General features: G+C 45.8%; 1 protein-coding gene across 1 annotated transcript; it reads left to right on the top strand.

Annotated features, from left to right (window-relative positions):
• Positions 1 to 1,935: 1,935 nt before the first annotated feature.
• On the top strand, positions 1,936 to 20,828 carry LOC119049211 (general transcription factor II-I repeat domain-containing protein 1-like; the record flags this gene model as incomplete). Its single annotated transcript, XM_053662683.1, has 4 exons — positions 1,936 to 2,002; positions 6,180 to 6,363; positions 18,170 to 18,298; positions 20,687 to 20,828. Coding segments are annotated over exons 3-4 (265 nt in total), but the record flags the coding sequence as incomplete, so codon positions are not given.
• Positions 20,829 to 21,897: the final 1,069 nt, after the last annotated feature.

Raw genomic sequence — 21,897 nt, 5'->3', positions numbered from 1 at the left:
AGGAAAAAATTCTTAAGAAAGCAGTAAAATTATATGAAGGAAGATAGATTATTAAAAAACTAGGATATGAGGACTTCTTCCAAGATGGAGGCGTAGGTGGAAACATTGTGCCGTCTCGCACAATCAAGTTTAAAAACAACAGTTTTAGCAACAAAATACGAAGCCAAACCACGTAAAATTGAACTATACTGAAGTCCGACAACAACGAATCACTCACCAGATGGGTAAGAGGGGCAGAGCCAGCAGCGGAGCAGGGTTGGGCAGGAAAGATCCACCAGATGGACCCAGGCACGCAGGCAGCCGAAGACAAGTCCCATGTGTGGAGTAGCAACAGGTGGACCCATTGAGGGGGCAAGGCAGCAGGCTGATCTCGGTCACACATTCATGCGCAGATAAAACAGGCAAAGGAGCTAGCAGTGAGACAGATTGTGCAGGCCCCAGCGGCGGGAAGCAGCAGAGGGGACCACCATTGTCTCTCTCTGACCCCAACCCCACATACAGTGTCACAACCCAGCGACCTGGGTGGCCCCACCCTGGTGAACACCTAAGACTCCTCTCCTCATACATAACAGGCGCAAACAGACCAAAACATGGCTCAAGAAGAACTCAAAGCCCAAGAGCCGATAAATCTAAGCGATGAAGAAATACCCGAACTTTCACATGCACAGTTCAAAACACTGGTAATCAGGATGCCACAGAACTGGTTGATTTTGGCCATAAATTAGAGGAACATATGAAGACTAAACTAATTGAAATGAAGGGAAAGGCAGAGGAAAGCAGTACTGATGGAAAGGAAACTGGGACTCAAATCAAGAGTGGACCAGAAGGAAGAAAAAAAATGACCAAACAGAAATATGATGAAACAAAAATTCAAACAATGAGGAGAGGTTTAGGAACCTCCAGGGCATCTTTAAACACTCCAACATCAGAATTATAGTGGTGCCAGAAGGGGAAGAGGAACAGCCACGAGTGGAAAACTTATTTGAACAAATAATAAAGGAGAACTTCCCCAGTCTGGCAAAGGAAATAGACTTCCAGGAAATCCAGGAAGCCCAGAGAGTCCCAAAGAAGTTGGACCCAAGAAGGAACACACCAAGGCACATCATAATTACATTAGCCAAGATTAAAATGAAGGAGAGAATTCTAGAAGCAGCAAGAGATAAGGGGACACCTACACAGGAGTTCCCATCAGACTGTCAGCGGATTTCTCAAAAGAGACCTTACAGGCAAGAAGGGGCTGGAAAGAAGCATTCCAAGTCATGAAATCCAAAGACCTACATCCAAGACTGATCTATCCAGCAAAGCTTTCATTTAGAATGGAAGGGCAGATAAAGTGCTTCTCAGATAAGATCAAATTCAAGGAGTTCATCATCACCAAGCCCTTATTATGAAATGTTAACATGTGAAATAACATATGAAATGTTAAAGGGACTTATCTAAGAAAAAGAAGATAAAAAAGATGAACAGTGAAAGGACAGCAAACTCACAGTTAGTAACAACCACACCTAAAACAAAAGCAAACTAAGAGGACAGCTAGATCAGGAGCAGAACCATAGAAATGAAGATCACATGGAGGGTTAGCAACAGGGGAGTGGGAGGAGGAGAAGGGGGGAGAAGGTACAGAAAATAAGTAGCATAGACAGTAGGCAAAAAATAGATAAGGGGGGAGGGTAAGAATTGTAGGGGAAATGTAGAATCTAAGGAACTTGAGACATGTGGACATAAAGGGGACATAAACTAAAGGGGGGATGGTAGGAGAGGGGAATGAAAGGGGGAAAATTGAACAACTGTAATGGCATAATCAATACAATATATATATTTTTAAAAATTAGGATATGTTACATAGAAAAAAGGTTTTAGATGTTAGGTAGTCCTCAGAACTTGTTAGTATCCCCAAAGAGGGGTTTCTTACTGAGATTTAACTTTCAATTCTCAGAGAAATGGAATGCTCGGATTACTGGTCTACGCAAACAAGTTGAAGAATTGTTTGAAAGAAAATATGGTGAGTCTAAACTGAAAAATTCTTGTAATATTTTGTTCATACATGTTCTTTGAAAATTTTTTAAATCGATTGAGTTTAGAGAGACAGGGGAAGAGAGAAACATGGATTTCTTGTTTCACCTACTTCGGCATTCATTGGTGGATTCTTGCATATGCTCTGACCAGGGATGGAACCTGCAACCTTAGTGCATCAGGACAACACTAGAACTACCTGAGCTACCAGCCGTTCCCAGCCAGGGCTTGTTCATAGGTTGTTAACAATGGCGTTACTGATGCTCTAACGTGAGAAGGTCCAGCTCTGTTAGTAAACTGTGCCTTACTTACCTATCTGTCCCCTGAAAGATTATTGGATAGTGTCTGTCCAGATATCACAGTCTTTGTTTCTAGATTTCTTCAAAGCTTAGAGAAAGTTTTTTCTCTTTAGGTCTCAATAAGCATTTCTTTTAAACTTTCAGCATGTACATTTGGGACTTTATTTATATTCAACAGGGGGAAGTAGGTTTACAGTTATGAGTATGTGAAAGAATTTATTCTTTTTTTAAAGATTTTATTTTATTTAATTAATTTTTATGGAGAGGAGCAGGGAGGGAGAAAGACAGGGAGAGAGACATTGGTGGTTGCATCTTGAATTCCCCCAACTGGAGACCTGGCCTGCAACGCAGGCACGTGCCCTGACCGGGAATAAAACTGGTAACCTTTCAGTTTCCAGGGCAACATCCAACCCACTGAGCCACGCCAGTCAGGATCAAAGTTTATTCTTGTATTATTTATTAATAATTGCATTGTTTTTCATACCAACATTTGACCACTTCATCCAGATATGTTGCAAGTTTTAGATCTTAGAGATTTAATTGAAGATTACTTTCTTAAATATACTCTATCTTAATCTGTTGTGTTAAATTCCGTATTCTTGTAGATGTTCTTATTTTCTCATCTTGTACATAACTGGCTTTAAGTTAGATCGATCACAAGTTCTTTGTTGTGTTTTACTATTCTCTATATAGTACTAAAAGAAACAAGCAGTTAGTCATCATCTGATGGTATATATCAGATGCTCACCTAAAAAGTAGTGACAGCCCCAGCAGGAGTAGCTCAGTGGGTTGAGCATTCATTGTCCTGCAACCAAAGGGCTGTGGGTTCAATTCCCGGTCAGGGCACATGCCGAGGTTGCAAGTTCATCCTCTGTGCAGGCAGACACTCGTGACCCCCAGTCCAGATGTGTACAGTCTGGGTGCATACAAAGGCAACCAACTGATGCTTCTTTCACACCAGTGTTTCTCCGTCTCTCTTCCTCTTTCTCTCCAAAAAAATGAAACAAATGAGCCCTGATGTGACTCAGTGAATTGAGCACTGGCCTGTGAACCAAAGGGTTGCTGGTCTGGTTTCCCATTGGGGTACATGCCTGAGTTGTGAGACGTCTCCAGATGGGGTCATGAAAGGCAGCCATACACTGATTTTTCTCTCTTTCTTTTCCCCTCTCTCTGAAAAAAAAAAATACATCTTTTTGTAAAGGTTTTATTTATTTATTTTTAGAGAGAGGGGAAGGGAAGGAGAAAGAGAGGGAGAGGAACTCAATGTGTGGTTGCCTCTTGCACACCCCCTACTGAGGACCTGGCCCGCAACCCAGGCATGTGCCCTGACTGGGAATTGAACCAGCAACCCTTTGGTTTGCAGGCCCGTGCTCAGTGCACTGAGCTACACCAGGCAGGGCAATAAATACATCTTTAAAAAAAAAAAATTAAAAAGCAATGAAAATGTCCTCATGTAAGGTGGTAATGATAATAAAAATAGTAATTGTTTTTAAATACAAATTTTGCTGTGTTTTTTGTTGTTATTTGGAGGATTCTTTGCTATCGACTATAAGTAATATTGTATAATATACTGACTTAACTTGGAAATCTAATTTTCGTGGTGCTATTCTGTATGACTGAATTTTTCTAAGTATTTAAATGATAAACCACATTGGCATTATTTACTTTAATGATCTTGAAATTAACATTTCTCTATTTATCATGAATGAACCTCAAGATTTAGAATCAGAGTAAATTGAATAATGAAATAATTTACTTCCTCAAATTTTCAGTTGTTTTTTCTTTAAGGTTCTCTTAGTGTTCATCTCATTTATTCATTCATTCATTCATTCATTCATTCATTCATTTTAGGAAGAAAGGAAGGAAAAGGAGGACGAGAGGGAGAGCAACATGAATTGGCTGCCTCTGCACACCCCCAAATGGGGACTCGGCCCACCACCCAGGCGTGTGCCCTGACCAGGAATGCATCTGAGGACCTTTCAGGTTATACTCAGTCCACTGAGCCACAACTGCCAGGGCTTATCTCACTTTTCAATGGTCAGAGTGTTTTCCTAGTGATTTTAATTGGTCTACTTCAGAACAAATTTTGGCCCTGACCAGTGTGGCTCAGTTGGTTGAGCATAGTACTGCAAAGTGAGAGACCACCAGTTCAGTTCCTGGTATAAGCCTGGGCTGTCGGGGGCATGTGAGAGGCAACCAATGGCTTTTTCTCTCTCTCTTTATTTTTCCTCCCTTCCCCTCTCTCTAAAAGTAAGTAAATGAAATCTTAAAAAAAAAAAAAGGTAAAAACTGATAACATGTTCTACACAGGAAGCAGTATAACATGGTGATTGCCTCAGGGGAAGCTATTTTCATTGTTAAATGTGAATATGATTTTCAGGTGTAGCATGTCAACAAAGATATTCAATCTAACTCATTATTAATAAGTAATATGGTAGACTTGAAACTTTAATACAAATATTACCATGTAGCGAATAGACGTTTATGTAAAATACTAGCAAAAAAATTTGGACTGTTCTCACATCATTCCTGAGGGAGGAGAGGTTGAGTGGAATCCCTAGAAGTCGCGTTTGGTTTGGGGCCTTTTGGGCAGGGTCAGAAGCATCTCCGCTGTTCTTTCAGCTACTAGAAAGCATTGTAGGTGGCTGTGCTGTGTGAGTTAAATGAGATGGAAGCCATTGAAAGAAGAATGGAATGTGTGTGGTATGTGTCTGGAGACAGAAGCCTTTGAAAGAAGAATGGAATGTGTGTGGTATGTGTCGGTTGTCATAGACAATTTGGCATTGTTTTACTTAGTGACAAAAAGGTTACCTGTGGAAATTTTCATGCTAACTATAAATGTGCCTGTATTATGCTTGAACATACTAATAGTTCTTAATTTCTTTTTATCATGAAAATTTCCAAACAAAAACAAAAGAATAAAGGCCCTCTAAATATTCAACACTCAAGTTCAACAGCCTTTAACATTTTACAGTATTTTTTGTCCCATGTCTTTTTCATGCAAGAATATTTTAAAACTCCAATGTCCCAAATATCATGTTATTTCATCTCTCGAAAGTCTGTTTCAAAGAGGGAGTTGGGTGAGAAGAAGGCATTGTCTTAATCTCACTTCTCTTCTCACATATAAAAGCATATTTAATACCCAGTGATACTTAAATGTCTTCTATTCAGAAAAAACTGACCCTTTATAGTTTTTTTAATAAAATCAAGGTCTACTCATTATAGTGCATTCTTTTTTAACTTAAGCATAGTTAGCATATATTATTACGTTAGTTTCAGATGTATGGCTTAATGCTTGACATTTATATATTACAAAGTGACCATTACCATGATAAGTCTATTATCTGTCTGTCACCATATAAAGTTACTATGATATTATTGAGTGTATTTAATTCTTAAGACTCCCCATGCTTTTCATTTTTGAAGCTGTTGTATTATTTTCCTCTTGGGTAAATAAATCTAGTAGACTTTTCAGTTAAATCTTCTGTTTCTGTTTTTTTAAATTCTTACCCCCTGTGTTTTAAAGGTTTAAAAAATACTCCTCTTTCATCACGTACTGTATGCATTCGCTGAGATTACCTGACATGTTCTTCTGGGTGCATTTTTGGTTCAGATTCAGTAGAAAGTCTGACTATATCTGCATTAGTGCGAAATATACTTTAGTTCATTACAGATTCAGTTACATAGAGCATTGTCATCTTTGGTGTTCTTTTCCTTTTATTTCTTCTGCAGTATTTTCTGATTGAATTATAATAAGCAGAAGTAAAGCTAAAGTTTATAAAAGTTCCAGAGCAATACATATTCCAGTATTTTGTGCTTAATCCTTGTCATTTAATGATTGTTCTCTTTCTCTTTTTATCCCTAAAGCTCAAGCTATAAAAGCCAAAGGTCCTGTGACCATCCCATACCCTCTCTTCCAGTCGCACGTTGAAGATCTTTATGTAGAAGGACTCCCGGAAGGGATTCCTTTTAGAAGGCCGTCTACTTACGGAATTCCTCGCCTTGAGAGAATATTACTTGCAAAGGAAAGGATTCGTTTTGTGATTAAGAAGTAAGACTTCTGGACTTTCCTTTTTGTTCATGATTAGTGCGTTTTTTAAAATATTGTTGACAAACATTCAGTCACCTGGGCTACATTTAAATTAAGTTTGAATCATTATATATTGTTTTATTTTTACTTCCCACCTGTCAGTGAGCTGTGTCAGTCACGCCCGAGTTGGGTTTGGAACCTGAACACCTGTTATACCTGATTGCGTACAACTGTCCTTTTCTTTTCCAATTTCCTGCAAAATATACTAAAGAAAGTATAGTACTATTGTCATGTTTTTAGGTCTCAATTTTTTATTTTTTCAATTTTTTGAGCATATATCGAAATATATATAAATTGTAAGATTAAAAATAAATGAAACAATACAAGCCCTGGCTGATATGGCACAGTGGATTGAGCGCTGGCTATAGACCGAAAGGTCGCTGGTTCACTTCCCACTCAGGGCATGTATTCCTGGATTGTGAGATCCAGGTCCTTGTTTGGGGGCCTGTTAGAGGGAAACACAGGTTCATGTTTCTCTCCCTGTCTTTCTCCCTCCCATTCCCTCTCTCTAGAAATAAATAAATAAAATTTTAAAAAATAAATAAATGAAGTAACACAAGTAAGAATGGGAGGAAAAATGAAGATAGTAGAATGCTACAAATTGTTTAGCATTGACATAAAGGCCGTGACAAGTTTTTTTTTAATAATTTAAAAGATTTTATTTATTTATTTTTAGAGAGTGGGGCAGGGAGGGTGAAAGAGAGAAACCTCTGTCCATTTCCTTTCTTGTACCCAAACGGGGGACTGAACCCACAGCCCCGCTATGTGTCTGAAAGAAATCAAACTGGTAACCTTTTGCTCTACAGGACAGTGGCTCAGTGGATTGAGTGCTGGCCTGCGAACCAAAGGGCCACGTGTTGGATTCCCAGTCAGGAACATGCCTGGGTTGCAAGCCAGGTCCCCAGTCAGGGATGCATGAGAGGCAACCAGGCATTCATGTTTCTCTCCCTCTCTTTTCCTCTGTCTAAAAATAAGTACATAAAAATTGAAAAATAAAAAAATAAGTGCACTTCTGGCTGGTGTAGCTGAGTGGGTAGAGTGTGGGCTCCAAACCAAAGTGTCACCGGTTCAATTCCCAGTCAGGGCAAATGCCTGGGTTGCAGGCTAGGTCCCCAGTCGGAGGCCATGTGAGAGGCAACCAGACATTGATGTTTCTCTCCCTCTCTTTCTCCCTCCCTTCCCCTCTTGAAAATATATAAAAAGAAAAAGCATTTTTAAAAAGATACATATAATATTTTTAAAAAGTGCAGAATTGGAATTGGACGTATAAATGTTTCCATTTTAAAATGACAGCCACATCATACATTTTAGTATTTTATATTCTCTCAGATTCTATTGAGATTACAGTAAAAGGTTGGAAAACTAAGAGGCCATTTATCAACAGGTTCCTGCAGTGCAAACATACTGACACTTCCCATTACATTCATGAAACAAGTACTAGATATACTTGTGAAAGGGAACAATTGGAGGAGAGTTTTGTAGCAAATGATGAAATGTAATTGCTAAAGTAAATTTTTCAATGAAATTGGATTACAAGGGTTGTTAGTCTTGTACATTGTAAAGAAGGTTCTGTCTGTGAGACACAAGAAAGAATAGACTGAGTCATCTATTGCCATCGGACTTGAAGTGAAAAGAGAAGGAAAGTCTCAAAAATGAGTCCCCTCATAAAATTTCAGTGCCCTAAGGATCAGGGGGAAAAAATCATTTGGTTCTAGAGAGGAAACCAGGTCATTCATAAAGAATGAAGCCACACTGATGAAAAACCTACTTTGAGCAGGAAAGGATGTGGTACCACTAACTAAGCAATTCTTTCCGAGTTCCGAGTCAAGTGATTTGAACCTCAAATTCCACAGCCAGCCAAACAAGTATGAAAGCAAATAGAAATATTTCAACCTGGAAAAGGAAAGATAGCAGTTAGGGTTACCGGAGGTAACAACAACAAAAAACTCTTATTCAGATTAGTTTAGTACAGGGAGTTGCTTATCTCATGTAGCAAGGAGACCCAAGATAGGATGATGGGAACTTGTGGCATTTGGGGCTTTGCTTCTCTTTTCTAGATTCCTCCTTTTTTCAAAAGATTTCATTTATTTGCTTTTAGAGAGAGGAGAATAGAGAGAGAATGAGGAGAGAAACATAGATGGTTGCGTCTCACAACTCCCCCCAGACATGTACCTGGACTGGCAGTTGAACCAGCCACCTTTCAGTTCACAGGCTGGTGCTCAGGCCAGTGTGCCACACCAGCCAGGGCTTTCCTTGTTTTGATAGTTTCCTTAGACTGGTCTTGAGCTCGATGCAGTAGTCCAGGCATCACAGCTAGATATATCTCTGAAGGAGAGACAGTAGCTACCTATGTTTCTTTAAGAGCAAGGACACCTTGGGATATGGCCTTAATTCTCTGGTTAGAATTGTGTCAAGTGCTTATTACTGAGCCAGGCACAGGCATGGGAAAGATAGTGTCTTGCTGGATTTAGATCAAATAGTACTCACCCCCCAGGGAGTGTGTATGGGTTTGCTTCTCCTGAAAGGCATGGCTTTCACTTTAAGTTCTTCTATTGTGAATGAGTCTCTGGACCATGATCATATTATAACTGATTGTAAAAAAAATTTTCTGATGTATCTTTTAGCTATTAACAATAACGTAAATAACAGGAGGACAATAGTCATATCATTTGCAAAAGCTTCTAGTGCATTTCTCTAATAATGCTCTGGTACTGCTGAGTAAATGGAGAAGGTAACAACAACCTTGATTAAAAGGTACAAGCAAGCAAGCTTGCTTGTCTCTATTTGCATGAAATAAAAGAATGACTCTTTTTTTAAAGGATTTAGCTTTTACAATGGGAAAAGGGCCCAAGACATACCTTAAGATGATAGGTGAGCTGTTCTCCACAGGGAGGAACTTGTTGCTTATAGACATTTTTTTTCCAATACATTGTAGTTTAAGATTTATTAGTTTCTAATAAAACTGAGCAAAATGGCTTGTTCTAAAACTCTGACCCTAGCCAAGAGCTAGAAACAAAACCCCCCTCCCTACACATTGATATATTAAGTGTACAATGATCCCTCACCTATCGAGGGAGGAACATTCCTGAGACACCTATGATAGGTGAAAATCTGCAAAGTAGCAGCGTTATATTTATGTTATTATTTATATATTTTAAGGCTTTATAAAGCCCTTCCCACACTCGTATAAACCTTTCCCACTCTCTTACTAATCTTTCCCACACTCTTATAAACATTTATAATCTGAAGTGACAAAGAGAGATGCTGAACATAAGGACACAGTGCAGGAGAGCAAACAGACCAATGCTACGGTCACTGAGCCAATCAGAGCCCAGGATACAGAACACAGTGCTGTGGTTGGTCGCTCTCCAGTCCATCAGCCAATAGTGTGCCATGTACAATCTCAAGCTGGCAAACTTGTGCAAGTGGTAGTGGTGTACTCCATTTCCATTGTGTACAGTAAGGTATTCATCCACTGATGAAATACATACTGTACTTTATTTCTTTTAATATGTTTGAATTACATTTATATACTTTTGATATTGTTTTAAAAGTTTTAGGTAAAAATAGTTAAAATTATAAATACTCTTTAAATAACTATATATTGCAAAATCCTGCGACATAGCAAAAACTCCACGATACAGAATTAGATACAGTTGTCTCTCACTATATTGCAATTCACTTGTTGCGGCTTCACTGTATGGCGGATTTAAAAAATATATAAATATATATTGGACTTCCAGCCAAGATGGAGGCATAAGTAGACACACTGTGCCTCTTCACAAAACTAAAATAAGGACAACAAAAATTTATGGAAAAAAATCCAACCAGTACTGAAAGAAAATTGAACTGTTTTAAAGTCTGACAACCAAGAAATTAAAAAAGAAACATTCATCCAGACTGGTAGGAGGGGAGAAGTTGGGTGGCCAGAACGGAGAGGGCTCACTGCAAAGCAGCAGATGGTGGACCCCTGGCACACAAGGAAGCAGCAGGCAGACACAGAAAGGTGGCGGATTGTGGAGGGGTGTGGCACACAAGGTGGCTGGCTGACCGGGTGGTCCCACATTCATGTGCAGATACTGGGCAAAACTGGGGAGGAAGACAGACTGCACAACCCATGGCTTGAGCATGGGGAAATAGAGCCTCAAAACACAGATTGAAAACACCTGTGGGGGGTTGCAGTACTGGGGAGATTCCCAGCCTCACATGAGAGTTTGTTGGAGAGACCCACAGGGTCCTAGAAGGTACACAAACCCTCCCACATGGGAATCAGCACCAAAAGGGCCCAGTTTGCTCGGGGGAAGTGGTGTAAGTGACTGAAATCCGGCAAAGAGGGGAGCAAGCACCATAGTTCCATCTCAGACCCCTCCCCCACATACAGCGTCACAACCCAGCGCCTCAGCAGCCCGTCCCTGGTAAACACCTAAGCTCTGCTCCTCATAATTAACGGGCACAAACAGACCAAAAATGGCTCAAGAAGATCTCAAAGCCCCAGAGCCCATAAATCTGAGCGACAAAGAAATAGCAAAACTTTCAGATGCACAGTTCAAAACACTGGTGATCAGGATGCTCACAGAACTGGTTGATTATAGTCACAAATTAGAGGAACATACGAAGGCTAAACTAATTGAAATGAAGGAAAATGTACAGGAAAGCAATAATGATGAAGAGGAAACTGGGACTCACATCAATGGTGTTGACCAGAAGGAAGAAACAGGAATTCAAAAAAAAATGAGAGGCTTAGGAACCTCCAAGACATCTTTAAACATTCCAACATCAGAATTATAGGGGTGCCAGAAGGGGGAAAGGAAGAGCAACAAGTGGAAAACTTATTTGAACAAATAATAAAGGAGAACTTCCCCAGTCTGGCAAAGGAGATAGATTTCAGGAAGTCCAGGAAGCTCAGAGAGTCCCAAAGAAGTTGGATCCAAAAAGGAACACACCAAGGCACATCATAATTATATTAGCCAAGATTAAAATGAAGGAGAGAATCCTAGAAGCAGCAGGAGATAAGGGGACAGTCACCTACAAAGGAGTTCCCATCAGGCTGTCAGCTGATTTCTCAAAAGAGACCTTACAGGCAAGAAGGGGCTGGAAAGAAGTATTCCAAGTCATGAAATTCAAAGACCTACATCCAAGATGGCTCTATCCAGCAAAGCTTTCATTTAGAATGGAAGGGCAGATAAAGTGCTTCTCATATAAGGTCAAGTTAAAGGAGTTCATCATGATCCAGCTCTTATTATATGAAATGTTAAAGGGACTTATCTAAGAAAACAGATAAAAAACATGTACAGTAAAATGACAGCAAACTCACAATTATTAACAGCCACACCTAAAACAAAAACAAAAGCAAACTAGAACAGAAACAGAACCATAGAAATGGAGATCATATGGAGGGTTAGCAACAAGGCAGTGGGGGGCAGAGAGAGGGGGAAAAAGATACAGAATAAGTAGCATGGATTGTAGGTAACAAATATACAGGGGAAGGGTAAGAATAGTACAGGAAATGCAGTAACTAAAGAACTTGTAACTATCACCCATGGACATGAACTAAAGGGGGGGAATGTGGGTTGAAGAGGGTGTGAAGGGGGAAATGGGACAATTGTAATAGCATAATCAATAAACGATATTAAAAATCTAATTCTATATCATTGAGTTTTTACTATATCACAGGATTTTGTGGTATATAGTTTTTTGCCTAAAAAATTTTAAACTATAAAAATGTTAATTCAAACATTAAAAGAATGTTAAATTGAAATAAAATATAGTATATATTTTATCAGTGGATGAATACTGTACACAATGGAAATGCAGTACACCACTACCACTTGTGCAGGTTTGCCAGCTTGAGATTGTACATGGTACACTATTGGCTGATGGACTGGAGAGCGACCAACCACAGCACTGTGTTCTGTATCCCGGGCTCTGATTGGCTCAGTGACCGTAGCATTGGTCTGTCTGCTCTCCTGCACTGTGTCCATGCCTTAACATCTCTCCTTGTCCCCTTCACATCAATGTCTGATAGCTACATGTAGTGTTGCTCTGTGGTGTTGTGTTTTGTGAAATTTTCGTAAAAGTTTGAATTTATTTCAAGCCCTACGATGCCACCCAAATGTTCTGCACCTTCTAACGCGTCTGGCAGTGAACCCAAGCGCCAGAGGAATATGCTTACCATCAAAGAAAAGGTGGAACTTCTCGACATGTTGAAGGAAGGCAAAAGCTACGCGGCCGTAGGCCGACATTATGGCATTAATGAATCTACAGTTCGCTACATAAAGAAAGACGAGAAGAATATTAGGTCTACTGCAACGATGACTTTTAACAAGACTGCAAAGAGAGTGGTCACTTCCCGCAATAGGGGCATTGTGAGGATGGAGTCTGCATTGGCCCTGTGGATAAATGACTGTAGGAAGAAGAATATCTCTCTGGATACCAACACCATTCGGACGAAGGCCAAGAAACTTTATGATAGTTTAGCAGAAAGCACAGTTGTTCACAACAGTTACGAGGATGAAGATGAGGATGACAATGCAAAACCACGACCATCGAGTGTTTCTCCCACCAGACCAACCCCATTCAGTGCCAGCAAGGGCTGGTTTTATAAATTTCAAAGACGCTTTGGACTCAGTGTTTCTCTGCATGGAGAAGCTGCCTCTGTGGATAAAAAGCACCAGCAGCTTCTTACATCTGTGTTCATCACTGGGACAAAGAGATCAGTTACACCTACGCCTTTAGCAGAAATAGAAGTTATGGCCCAGGGTGAAGATTCTGCACCACCTGATGAAGCGCCCAATGAAGTGGTGCCTTCAGAAGAGCTGTAATGCTCTTCTTGGCTGTGCAGTACATTCATCCCATCATCATCACACTCATCACCATCAGTACTACACAGCTACATAATTCATGATCTTCATCTTTCGAGTTGTAGTATACTTTACTGGTGAGTACCCATATAGAATTTTATATGTTAAAATTACATAGGTTTAAGAGTGTAGAAAGTATTTAAGAGTATATGAAGTGTTTATAACAGTGTAGGAAAGGTTAATAAGAGAGTGGGAAAGGTTTATAGGAGTGTGGGAAGGGCATATAAAGTCTTAAAATATATATAAATGATAAATATAACACCGCTACTTCGCTGATTTTCACCTGTTGGGGGGGTTTCTGGATCGTAACTCCCTCGATAGGTGAGGGATCACTTTAATGCAGGAGGCAGGTGGGAGGTGGCGTCTCAGCAGAGGCAATGAGAGAGCAATTGAGAGTCACTAGCATGTAGGTGATATTTTTCAAGCCAAGCAGTTGCCTAGCAGTGAGGCAGGGTGTTGGGCAGGGAAGGGAGGGGGCCCAGGACCCAGTAGTGTTTGGCAGTTATGCCAGGAGGGGAACCCAGGAAGTGGGAGGAAAACCAGGTGTGTGGTGCCCCGGCGGCCTCTGGAGGTATTTGAGGACAGAGAGGGTGCTCCCGGTCTCCCTGCCTGCCTTTTGGCCCTTGTAGGCCTTGCCCACCCAGGAGCCCAGGGGTGGCTGGAAGACCCTTGTCACCGAGGGCTTCCCGGCCACTTTGCCCTAGGGCAGGAGCCAGCTGCCTGTCACCCATGGCCTCACGTCTGATGTTCTTTCCCAGGTGCCACAGAGCAGTACTTGGCCATCTCCAGCCCCGCTCCTCACTTGGCCCCCTTGTCCTCTGTCCCCCGTTTCCTGGTGCGTGATGTCTGAGGCTTTGGCCTTAGTTCTCACTGTCCCCTTCTCCAGGGACTTTCTTGTTTATGCTTGGGCACTTGCCTCCTGGTGAGCAGCATGTTGTACTTTGTGTTCTCCGTTCCTTAGGGTCTTTTGGTTTTATTGGGTGATATTTTTTCCCTCCCTCATTTTCAGTTTGGAACTAGCCCATTTAAGTGGTTGATCCAATGTGGTGCCATTGGACCTGAGTCTGGGTCTCCTGTGTGCAGGGATCATGGCTCATGGCTCCCAGTTTCCCTCTGTTGCCCTCCTCCCCAGTCACCGCAGCCCCAGCCACAGGGACCCGACTCCTGTCTCAGAGGCTGGAGTTTGCAGGAGGAGCTCCCTCCTTCATCCCCGAACACATGCGCCTGCCCAGGGCTGGGCCTCCTTGGGTTCTGGCGCAGGACAGAGGGCCCTGAGAGCCCAGATGGCAAGACCAGGAGTCAGGGGATGGCCCACAGCCCAGCCTCCCTGCACTTCCTCCATCACCCCTCCCTTTCTGACTCCCTGAGTCCTTCCTAAATGGATTAGGAGTTCGCAGCTGCAGGGACAGTCTGCAGGCCAGGCCTGGAATGCTGTCTGGTGCCTCTCGCTTCACCTTGATTTGATTTGGACTCTTGCACCTGGGAGGCTGGCAGCCAGAGGCCTTTCTGGGAATGGTTCAAGAGACTGGAACCTTTCTGGGAATGGTTCAAGGGACTGGAGCAGGGGTAGCTGAGAGGAGGGAATGAGCCTCAAGCATACAGACAGGCAGACCTCGCATCTGGTCGTGCCACAGAAGGCCCCTGCTGTGGCGCCTGGCTGCCTCTTGTCCTGTTAGCACGTCTTACTGTCGTGCCCTCAGCATCCTTAATACTGTGGGTTTTGAACTTTCATAATATTGCAGCCTCAGGGAAGAAATACATTTGATAAACATTTAGAAGTGAGCCCAGTCCACATTTTGGCCAGCTGCTGACTGGCCTGTTGCTGAAACCAGTACTTACCCACAACCCAAGGGCAGGCTGGGGCCAGGATGAGGCCAGAGCCACACTGCAATGCACCGCCAGTCCCTTTGAGTGTGTCCGTGACTGACATGGGACGCCTCTCGCCTTGTTGTTTGTGATGTGCTTGGACCTTTGCTCTTCTGGGTCACTGCTTTCATGACCCACTTAAAGACCCTGGCTCTTGATTTGGACCACGGTGCCTTGATCCATCCTGTATGTTGGGCGCTGAACAGGGCCCTGGGGTGCCGTAGTGACCAACAGACTGACCCCTGCCTTCCCAGAGCTTAAGGTCAGGGGCAGCTGCAGTGACAGAAGACGCCCTGGGCTTGGCATCTTTTCAGGTGCCAGGCCCAGCTGTCACCTGCCCAGTGCTGTCCCCTAACCACCACATTCCTGGTCATGTATGCAGACCCCCACCCCCCGACTGACTGAAGTAAAGAGGCTGGATTTGCAGGCTTCCTCTGACCCTGGTCGCCGCTCAGTCTCCTGAACTGGTGCCTGAGACCTGTGCACAGGGCACTAGATGGGGCTGAACCCAGAGAGGGAAACTGACCACCCTCTGCCCTCTCCTTTGCTTGGACTGGCGAGGGGGCAGCTGCCTCGAAGGAGGAGGCCTAAGGTGAGGGAGCAAGTGTACTGTTTTGGGGGAGGCCTGGGGTGGTCTCCCCGGACCTGGTTCCTGAAGTCCAGCAAGGGTGGGGCAGGGTGGAACAGGAACTGAGGGAAGCCAACCTTTTTTATTTCCTTTAATATATTTTATTGATTATACAATTAGAGTTGTTTAATTTCTCCTCATTCAATACCCTCCACCCTGCACACTCCCTCCCCCACCATTCCCCCCCTTTGGTTTATGTCCATGTGTCACGAGTTCTTTAGATTCTATATTTCCCATACTATTCTTGCCCTCCCCGTCTCTATTTTCTACCTACTGTCTATGCTACTTATTCTCTGTACCTTCTCCCCCCTCTTCCTCCTCCCACTCCCCTGTTGCTAACCCTCCATGTGATCTCCATTTTTATGGTTCTGCTCCTGATCTAGCTTTCTGCTTAGTTTGCTTTTGTTTTAGATGTGGTTGTTAATAACTGTGAGTTTGCTGTCCTTTCACTGTTCATATTTTTTATCTTCTTTTTCTTAGGTAAGTCCCTTGAACATTTTATATAATAAGGACTTGGTGATGATGAAATCCTTGACGTTGACCTTATCTGAGAAGCACTTTATCTACCCTTCCATTCTAAATGAAAGCTTTGCTGGATAGGGCCATCTTGGTTGTAGGTCTTTGGATTTCATGACTTGCAATACTTCTTTCCAGCCCCTTCTTGCCTGTAAGGTCTCTTTTGAGAAATCCGCTGACAGTCTGATGGGAACTCCTTTGTAGGTGACTGTCCCCTTAGCTCTTGCTGCTTCTAGGATTCTCTCCTTCATTTTAATCTTGGCTAATATAATTATGATGTGCCTTGGTGTGTTCGTCCTTGGGTCCAACTTCTTTGGGACTCTCTGAGCTTCCTGGATTTCCTGGAAGTCTATTTTCTTTGCCAGATTGGGGAAGTTCTCCTTTATTATTTGTTCAAATAAGTTTTCCATTCGTGGCTGTTCCTCTTCCCCTTCTGGTACCCCTATAATTCTGATGTCGGAGCGTTTAAAGATGTCCTGGAGGTTCCTAAGCCTCTCCTCATTTTTTGAATTCTTGTTTCTTCATATTTCTGTTTGGTCATTTTTTTTCTTCCTTCTGGTTCACTCTCTTGATTTGAGTCCCAGTTTCCTTTCCATCACTATTGGTTTCCTGTGCATTTCCCTTAATTTCAGTTAGTTTAGCATTCATTTGTTCCTCTAATTTATGACTAAAATCAACCAGTTCTGTGAGCATCCTGATCACCAGTGTTTTGAACTGTGCATCTGATAGGTTGGCTATCTCTTGGTTGCTTAGAAGTATTGGCTCTGGGGCTTCAAGCTGTTCTTGAGCCATAATGTTTGCTTTGTTCATGCCTGTAATGTATGAGGGGTGGAGCCTTAGGTGTTCACCAGGGTGGGGCAACCCAGCCGCTGGGTTGTAAGGGGAGGCCGACCTTTCTAACTGGTGGGTGCCCGAAGCTGGGGGACAGCAGCAGCAGGCCCGCTTCCTGCCTGGGGGATTCCTGAGCGGGGGCCCTGGCCCGAGGGGCCCCAGTGAGGGGGAGGATGCAGCTCTGTTCTCCAAGGGCCTTGTGATGAGGGGACAAGTCCTGTGTGGAAGGAATCCTGGACTGGGACAAGCAACCTCTGCACCTCTGAGACTGAATTCCGACAGCCGGGGGTAGACTGTGGCCCAGAGGCCTCAGGGTAGTGGCCTTGCCAGGGGAGCATGGGGCTTGATGCAGAGCTGTGAGCGGGGAGCTCCAGGACATGTGGGAGGCAGCAAGGGCACCTGACCCAGCCGGGCAGGAGGTGGGGGGTCCCTTCCTGATGGAGGCAGCAGTGAAAAGCAGAGTGGGCAGTCAGTGGGTGACGCAGGGGCTGGCAAAGGCGTTCTGGGCAGGGAGAATGGAGCCCTTGACAGCTGGGGAGCCACAAGAATGTTGGTATGTTTGGGGACTAATGACACTTAGAACACCGGGAGCATGGGGGTCTAGATTGGGAATCTTGAGTACCGAGCTGAGTGAAGAACTAATGGGGGCAGTAGGGAGCCACAGAGAGTGTGTGAGCAAGAAAGAGCTGTGGCTAGGGTGGCATGCGTGGAGAGAGGTGATGGGTGGGGTTTCTAACAGACTGGTCTCGGTCCTGGGCTCAGCTCTGGGGCTGCAGACGTGGGGGACATACTGTGAGGCACACCCCCAGGCATCCTGCCATCTGAGCCCACACCGTAAAGGCCACGTGTGAGCCGCTGTGTGTGCAGGCCTGCCGAGGCTCTAGCTCCATCCTGCCCACGAGACCTCAGGAGAAGAGAAGGCCAGGCCTTGATTGGCCCCACCTGGGAAGTAGAGGCAGCTCTGGGGTCCGGGGCCAGGCCAGGTGGGGTGGGGTGGGCACCCAGCACGTGGGCCATGCCCTGTGGCGCATGCCCACCTCTGTCTGCTCCCCCTCTTTCTCTGCAGGTGACCATGGCCTTACTGGGGAAGCGCTGCGACGTCCCCGCCAATGGCTGCGGGCCTGACCGCTGGAACTCTGCCTTCGCCCGCGAAGACGAGATCATCACCAGCCTAGTGTCTGCCTTAGATTCCATGGTGAGTGCCCCTGCCCTCCCCAGAGGAGAGGGACACCCAGCTTTATCACCAGACATCAACCAGTGTGGGGGGCGGGAAGCCCTGGCTCCGGCCCTCATCCCCTTGTCCTCATTTCATGACCTCCTGTCTTTCAAGGCCCATTGTGGCCACAGTCACAGGTCTCCCCCGAAACACCTAGAGGACAGGTGTGGGCGGTGGTAGGTTAGAAAGCTGTAAATCCCACTGTTCAGCCAGAGCTGCGACTGTGTCCTGGGCCTGGGGGAGGGAAAATGGGCTCCACACAGCACTCCTCGGGCACCGTGGCCTACACACCTAAGCTTGTAGCAGTTCACCCCCAGTGAGGAAATAATAATGTCGTTTCCCTGGGGGAAAGTTCTGTGATGGAGGGTAGGCAGGTGTGCCACTGAAAATCTGCATTTTAGGATGGTGAAGTTGACATTCAGAGTGGGAAGTACCTTGCCCAAAGTCACACAGTGTGTCCAGTTTCTAAAGTGGACTTGGGTGCAAAGTCTTCAGTTCCCCTGGGACAGAGGACCTCCTTCCAGACTGTTCCTGCTGTAGGCGGTTGGAGGGCAGCTCAGGTGGTGTTTGGGCCAGAGGCGGCGGGCACTCCTGGGAAGGCAGCTGGGTGCGCCACCCCCCTGGGCGGGAACCCAGCCCCGTGCCCTGCAGAGTGCCAGCTTGGTGGTGGTGGAAGTCCAGCTGCAGTGGCAGTTGACATTTAAATTGTAACTAGCGAAAATTAAATACAGCAAATTACTCAGTTGCTTGGTTGCACTAGCCTCATTTCAAGTGCTAGTGGTCACAGTATTGGACAGTGCAGAAATAGAACTTTTCCATCTCGCCAGAAAGCTCTTTTGGAAAGCACTGGTCTGGAGGGGTTTCCAAAGGCTCCTTGCAGCTTGGAGGAGCCCATGACCCTGTAGCCAGCCTGGTGACCTGAGTAAGACAGGCTATCCCAGCTCTGGGCCCCTAATGGGTTTCCCGAGGGACCTTCATGGGTGACGTGGCACTTGCTTGGAAGTGACCGAACTGGAGCATCCTCCAGGCCTCAGGGCCCGGGTCCTCAGGGAGTCTGCAGGGCTGTGAGGCCCAAGTGCTGTCTGTTCATCCTCGCCCCCTAACCCCACCTCTGGTCTCAGACCCGCCCCCCGGCATTTCCTCAGGGCCCCCATTCTGGGTGCCTCAGGTGAGTCGATGCCCAGCCAGGGCCTCAGCTCCTTCAGTTAGGAAGTGACCCCACAACAAGGCCCTCCTCCAGCTCCAACGGCCACTCCTTTGTTGGGAACAAATCTATGTGTCTCATTTGTTAATGTTCTGCCATGTTGCAGTGGGGGAAGGGAGCGGTAGATTTTTGTTTTAATCTTAGAGAACAGGAAATGAAAGCCCCTTCAATAGGGGGGTCCGAGGGACAGGTCTGGGGGCCGTGCAGTGTCCCAGCTTCCTCTCCAGATCTACTCGGGGTTGGAGCTGGCAAAGGGGGTTGGAGCTGGCACAGGGTGTTGGAGCCGGCACAGAAGGCGTGACTGTGGCCCAGAGAGGGCATGTCTAGATCGCTGCAGATCTTCTGATTAGAAGCCAGGCTTCCTGACTGTCAGCAAAGCATTACCTAACCCATATTATAAAAACCATTTATTGGGCACCAACTGCATGCCGCTCGTTTTATAGGCAGGTGAGGTTGGTCAGAGGCCTGAGGTGGTGGTGGTCTTGGCTGAGGGCCCCTATGTTAGGGCTTCCTGTGCAGTGGGCCTGCCAACCTCAACTCCAGGGGTGCAAATACACCTCTCTGCCTGGATACCTGCATGGGATGCCCCAGTTCTCAATTCTTTTCTGCCAGCCAGGCCCCCTTGAATTGCCGTAGTCAAACCCATTAAAACCCTTTGAGCCAGGCTGCTTGTCTCCATTGTACAGATTTGGAAACGGGACCAGTGAGGTGCCTGCCCAGCTGCTCCAGTCTTTCCTGAAGTGGCTGAGCTGGGATCGAAGCCTGGATGTGTCTGAGCCTTTGTTTTCCTGGGTTCTAACCCACCTTCTCCTCACCCAGGACTCAAAGAGTCCAGGACAGCATTGTCCCTGGGGCTGGGTCCAGGCCTAATGTAGGAAACCCACCCCAGAGCAAGGAGGTCCTGGGAAGAGAACGGGGCAGAGGCCTTGTGTCTTTGTCCTCCTCCAGCCTCCATAAACATCTTCTCCCCTTGACCTTGGCCCAGCTCTGGGGGAGGGGGGATCACTTATGGACCACCCCCCCACACTGTAGAGTCTAAGATGACAGTGTTGAAAGAGCGACCCCTCCCTGCAGCCACTGGCAGGGACTCACATCCCTGTGGCATGGAGCCATGCTGGGGTGGTGGACCTGCCCCCAGTTCACGTCCCCTGCTGCTTCTGTAGTGCTCAGCGCTCTCCAAGCTGAACGCAGAAGTGGCCTGTGTCGCGGTGCATGACGAGAGCGCCTTCGTGGTGGGCACCGAGAAGGGCAGACTGTTCCTGAATGCGCGGAAGGAGCTGCAGTCAGACTTCCTCAGGTTCTGCCGTGAGTACCCCAGGGCTCGGAGGGGCAGGGGCTGGTGTCCCCAGAGCAATGTCAGGGTGACTCTGTGTTAGGGGATGCCCTGGATCGGCAGTGTTTTGAGGGGCGGCCTCAATTTTACCTGGATTTGTTCAGCACCCTGACGGTGGACGGTGTGCGGTTGACCCCACCCCGGGGCCCGCCAGACCCAGCCCGCCGTGTCTGCTGGTTGACAGGAGACTCAGGCCCAGTGTGGCTGCCCAGCCTGTGTGTCTCTGACAGGGGCCGAGCCCACTGGTGCAGCTAATGCTTGTTGAGTGCCTTCTGTGTGCAGCACCCTTCACAGTGCCAACATATTTATCCTGGCATCAACCTTACGAGGTAGGCACTGTTGTCATTGTAGCAACATAATCCTGGAACCACCTGGTGGCTCGTAGGGATAGAGCAGCTGAGGACACACCCAGCTGCACACAGGAAGTGCTCAATAAATGTGAGTTGTTCATGCTGCTGGCCAGGGGCCTTGTGCTGGTGCTCTGTTTACTTTTCCCAGTGGGCATAAGGCACAGTTACCACTGGTTTGCAAATGAGAAACTCTGAGGCTCGTTGAGCATAAGCCACTTTCCCAGGGAAGTGAGTGAGGTGGAGTTCCAGGCCAGGCCTCTGGTTCCGAAGCCCTTGCTTTTTCTGCTCCACCCCTTCAAAATCGGGTGGTGCAGCCTGAACACTCCCAGGAGCCCTGCCAGAGGGTCCTGGTTGCTCTTGGCAGAGACCAGCTTTCAGGGCTTTGAGCCAGAAGCCCTGAGGCGGAGTGGTCCAGTGGAAGCCCCTATTCTTCAGCACTTCCCGAGACTTTAGGGCCCCCTCCAGCCCAGGCCCTGCCTCTGTGTCTGTCCTTCCAGCGTTTCTCACAGTCACCCCGGCTGTGTGGCGCTGCACTTCTAGCTCGCCCACCTAGTGTGTCCCTTGTCCCCTCTGCCTTTCCCCTGCTAGTCCCCCACCTCCCCCAAAGGTTCTTATTCTCTTTTCTGTCTGCAGGCGCCTCCCCAGCACCCTGCTCCCCAGGCCCCATTCGGGCCCCTGACCCCCTTTAACC

The sequence above is a fragment of the Artibeus jamaicensis genome, unplaced genomic scaffold (genome assembly GCF_021234435.1).
Source record: "Artibeus jamaicensis isolate MK-2021 breed Jamaican fruit bat unplaced genomic scaffold, CSHL_Jam_final contig_2735, whole genome shotgun sequence".
Classification (NCBI taxonomy): domain Eukaryota; kingdom Metazoa; phylum Chordata; class Mammalia; order Chiroptera; family Phyllostomidae; genus Artibeus; species Artibeus jamaicensis.
Note: the sequence above shows the minus strand (reverse complement) of the source record. Positions and strands in the feature narration are given on the sequence as shown.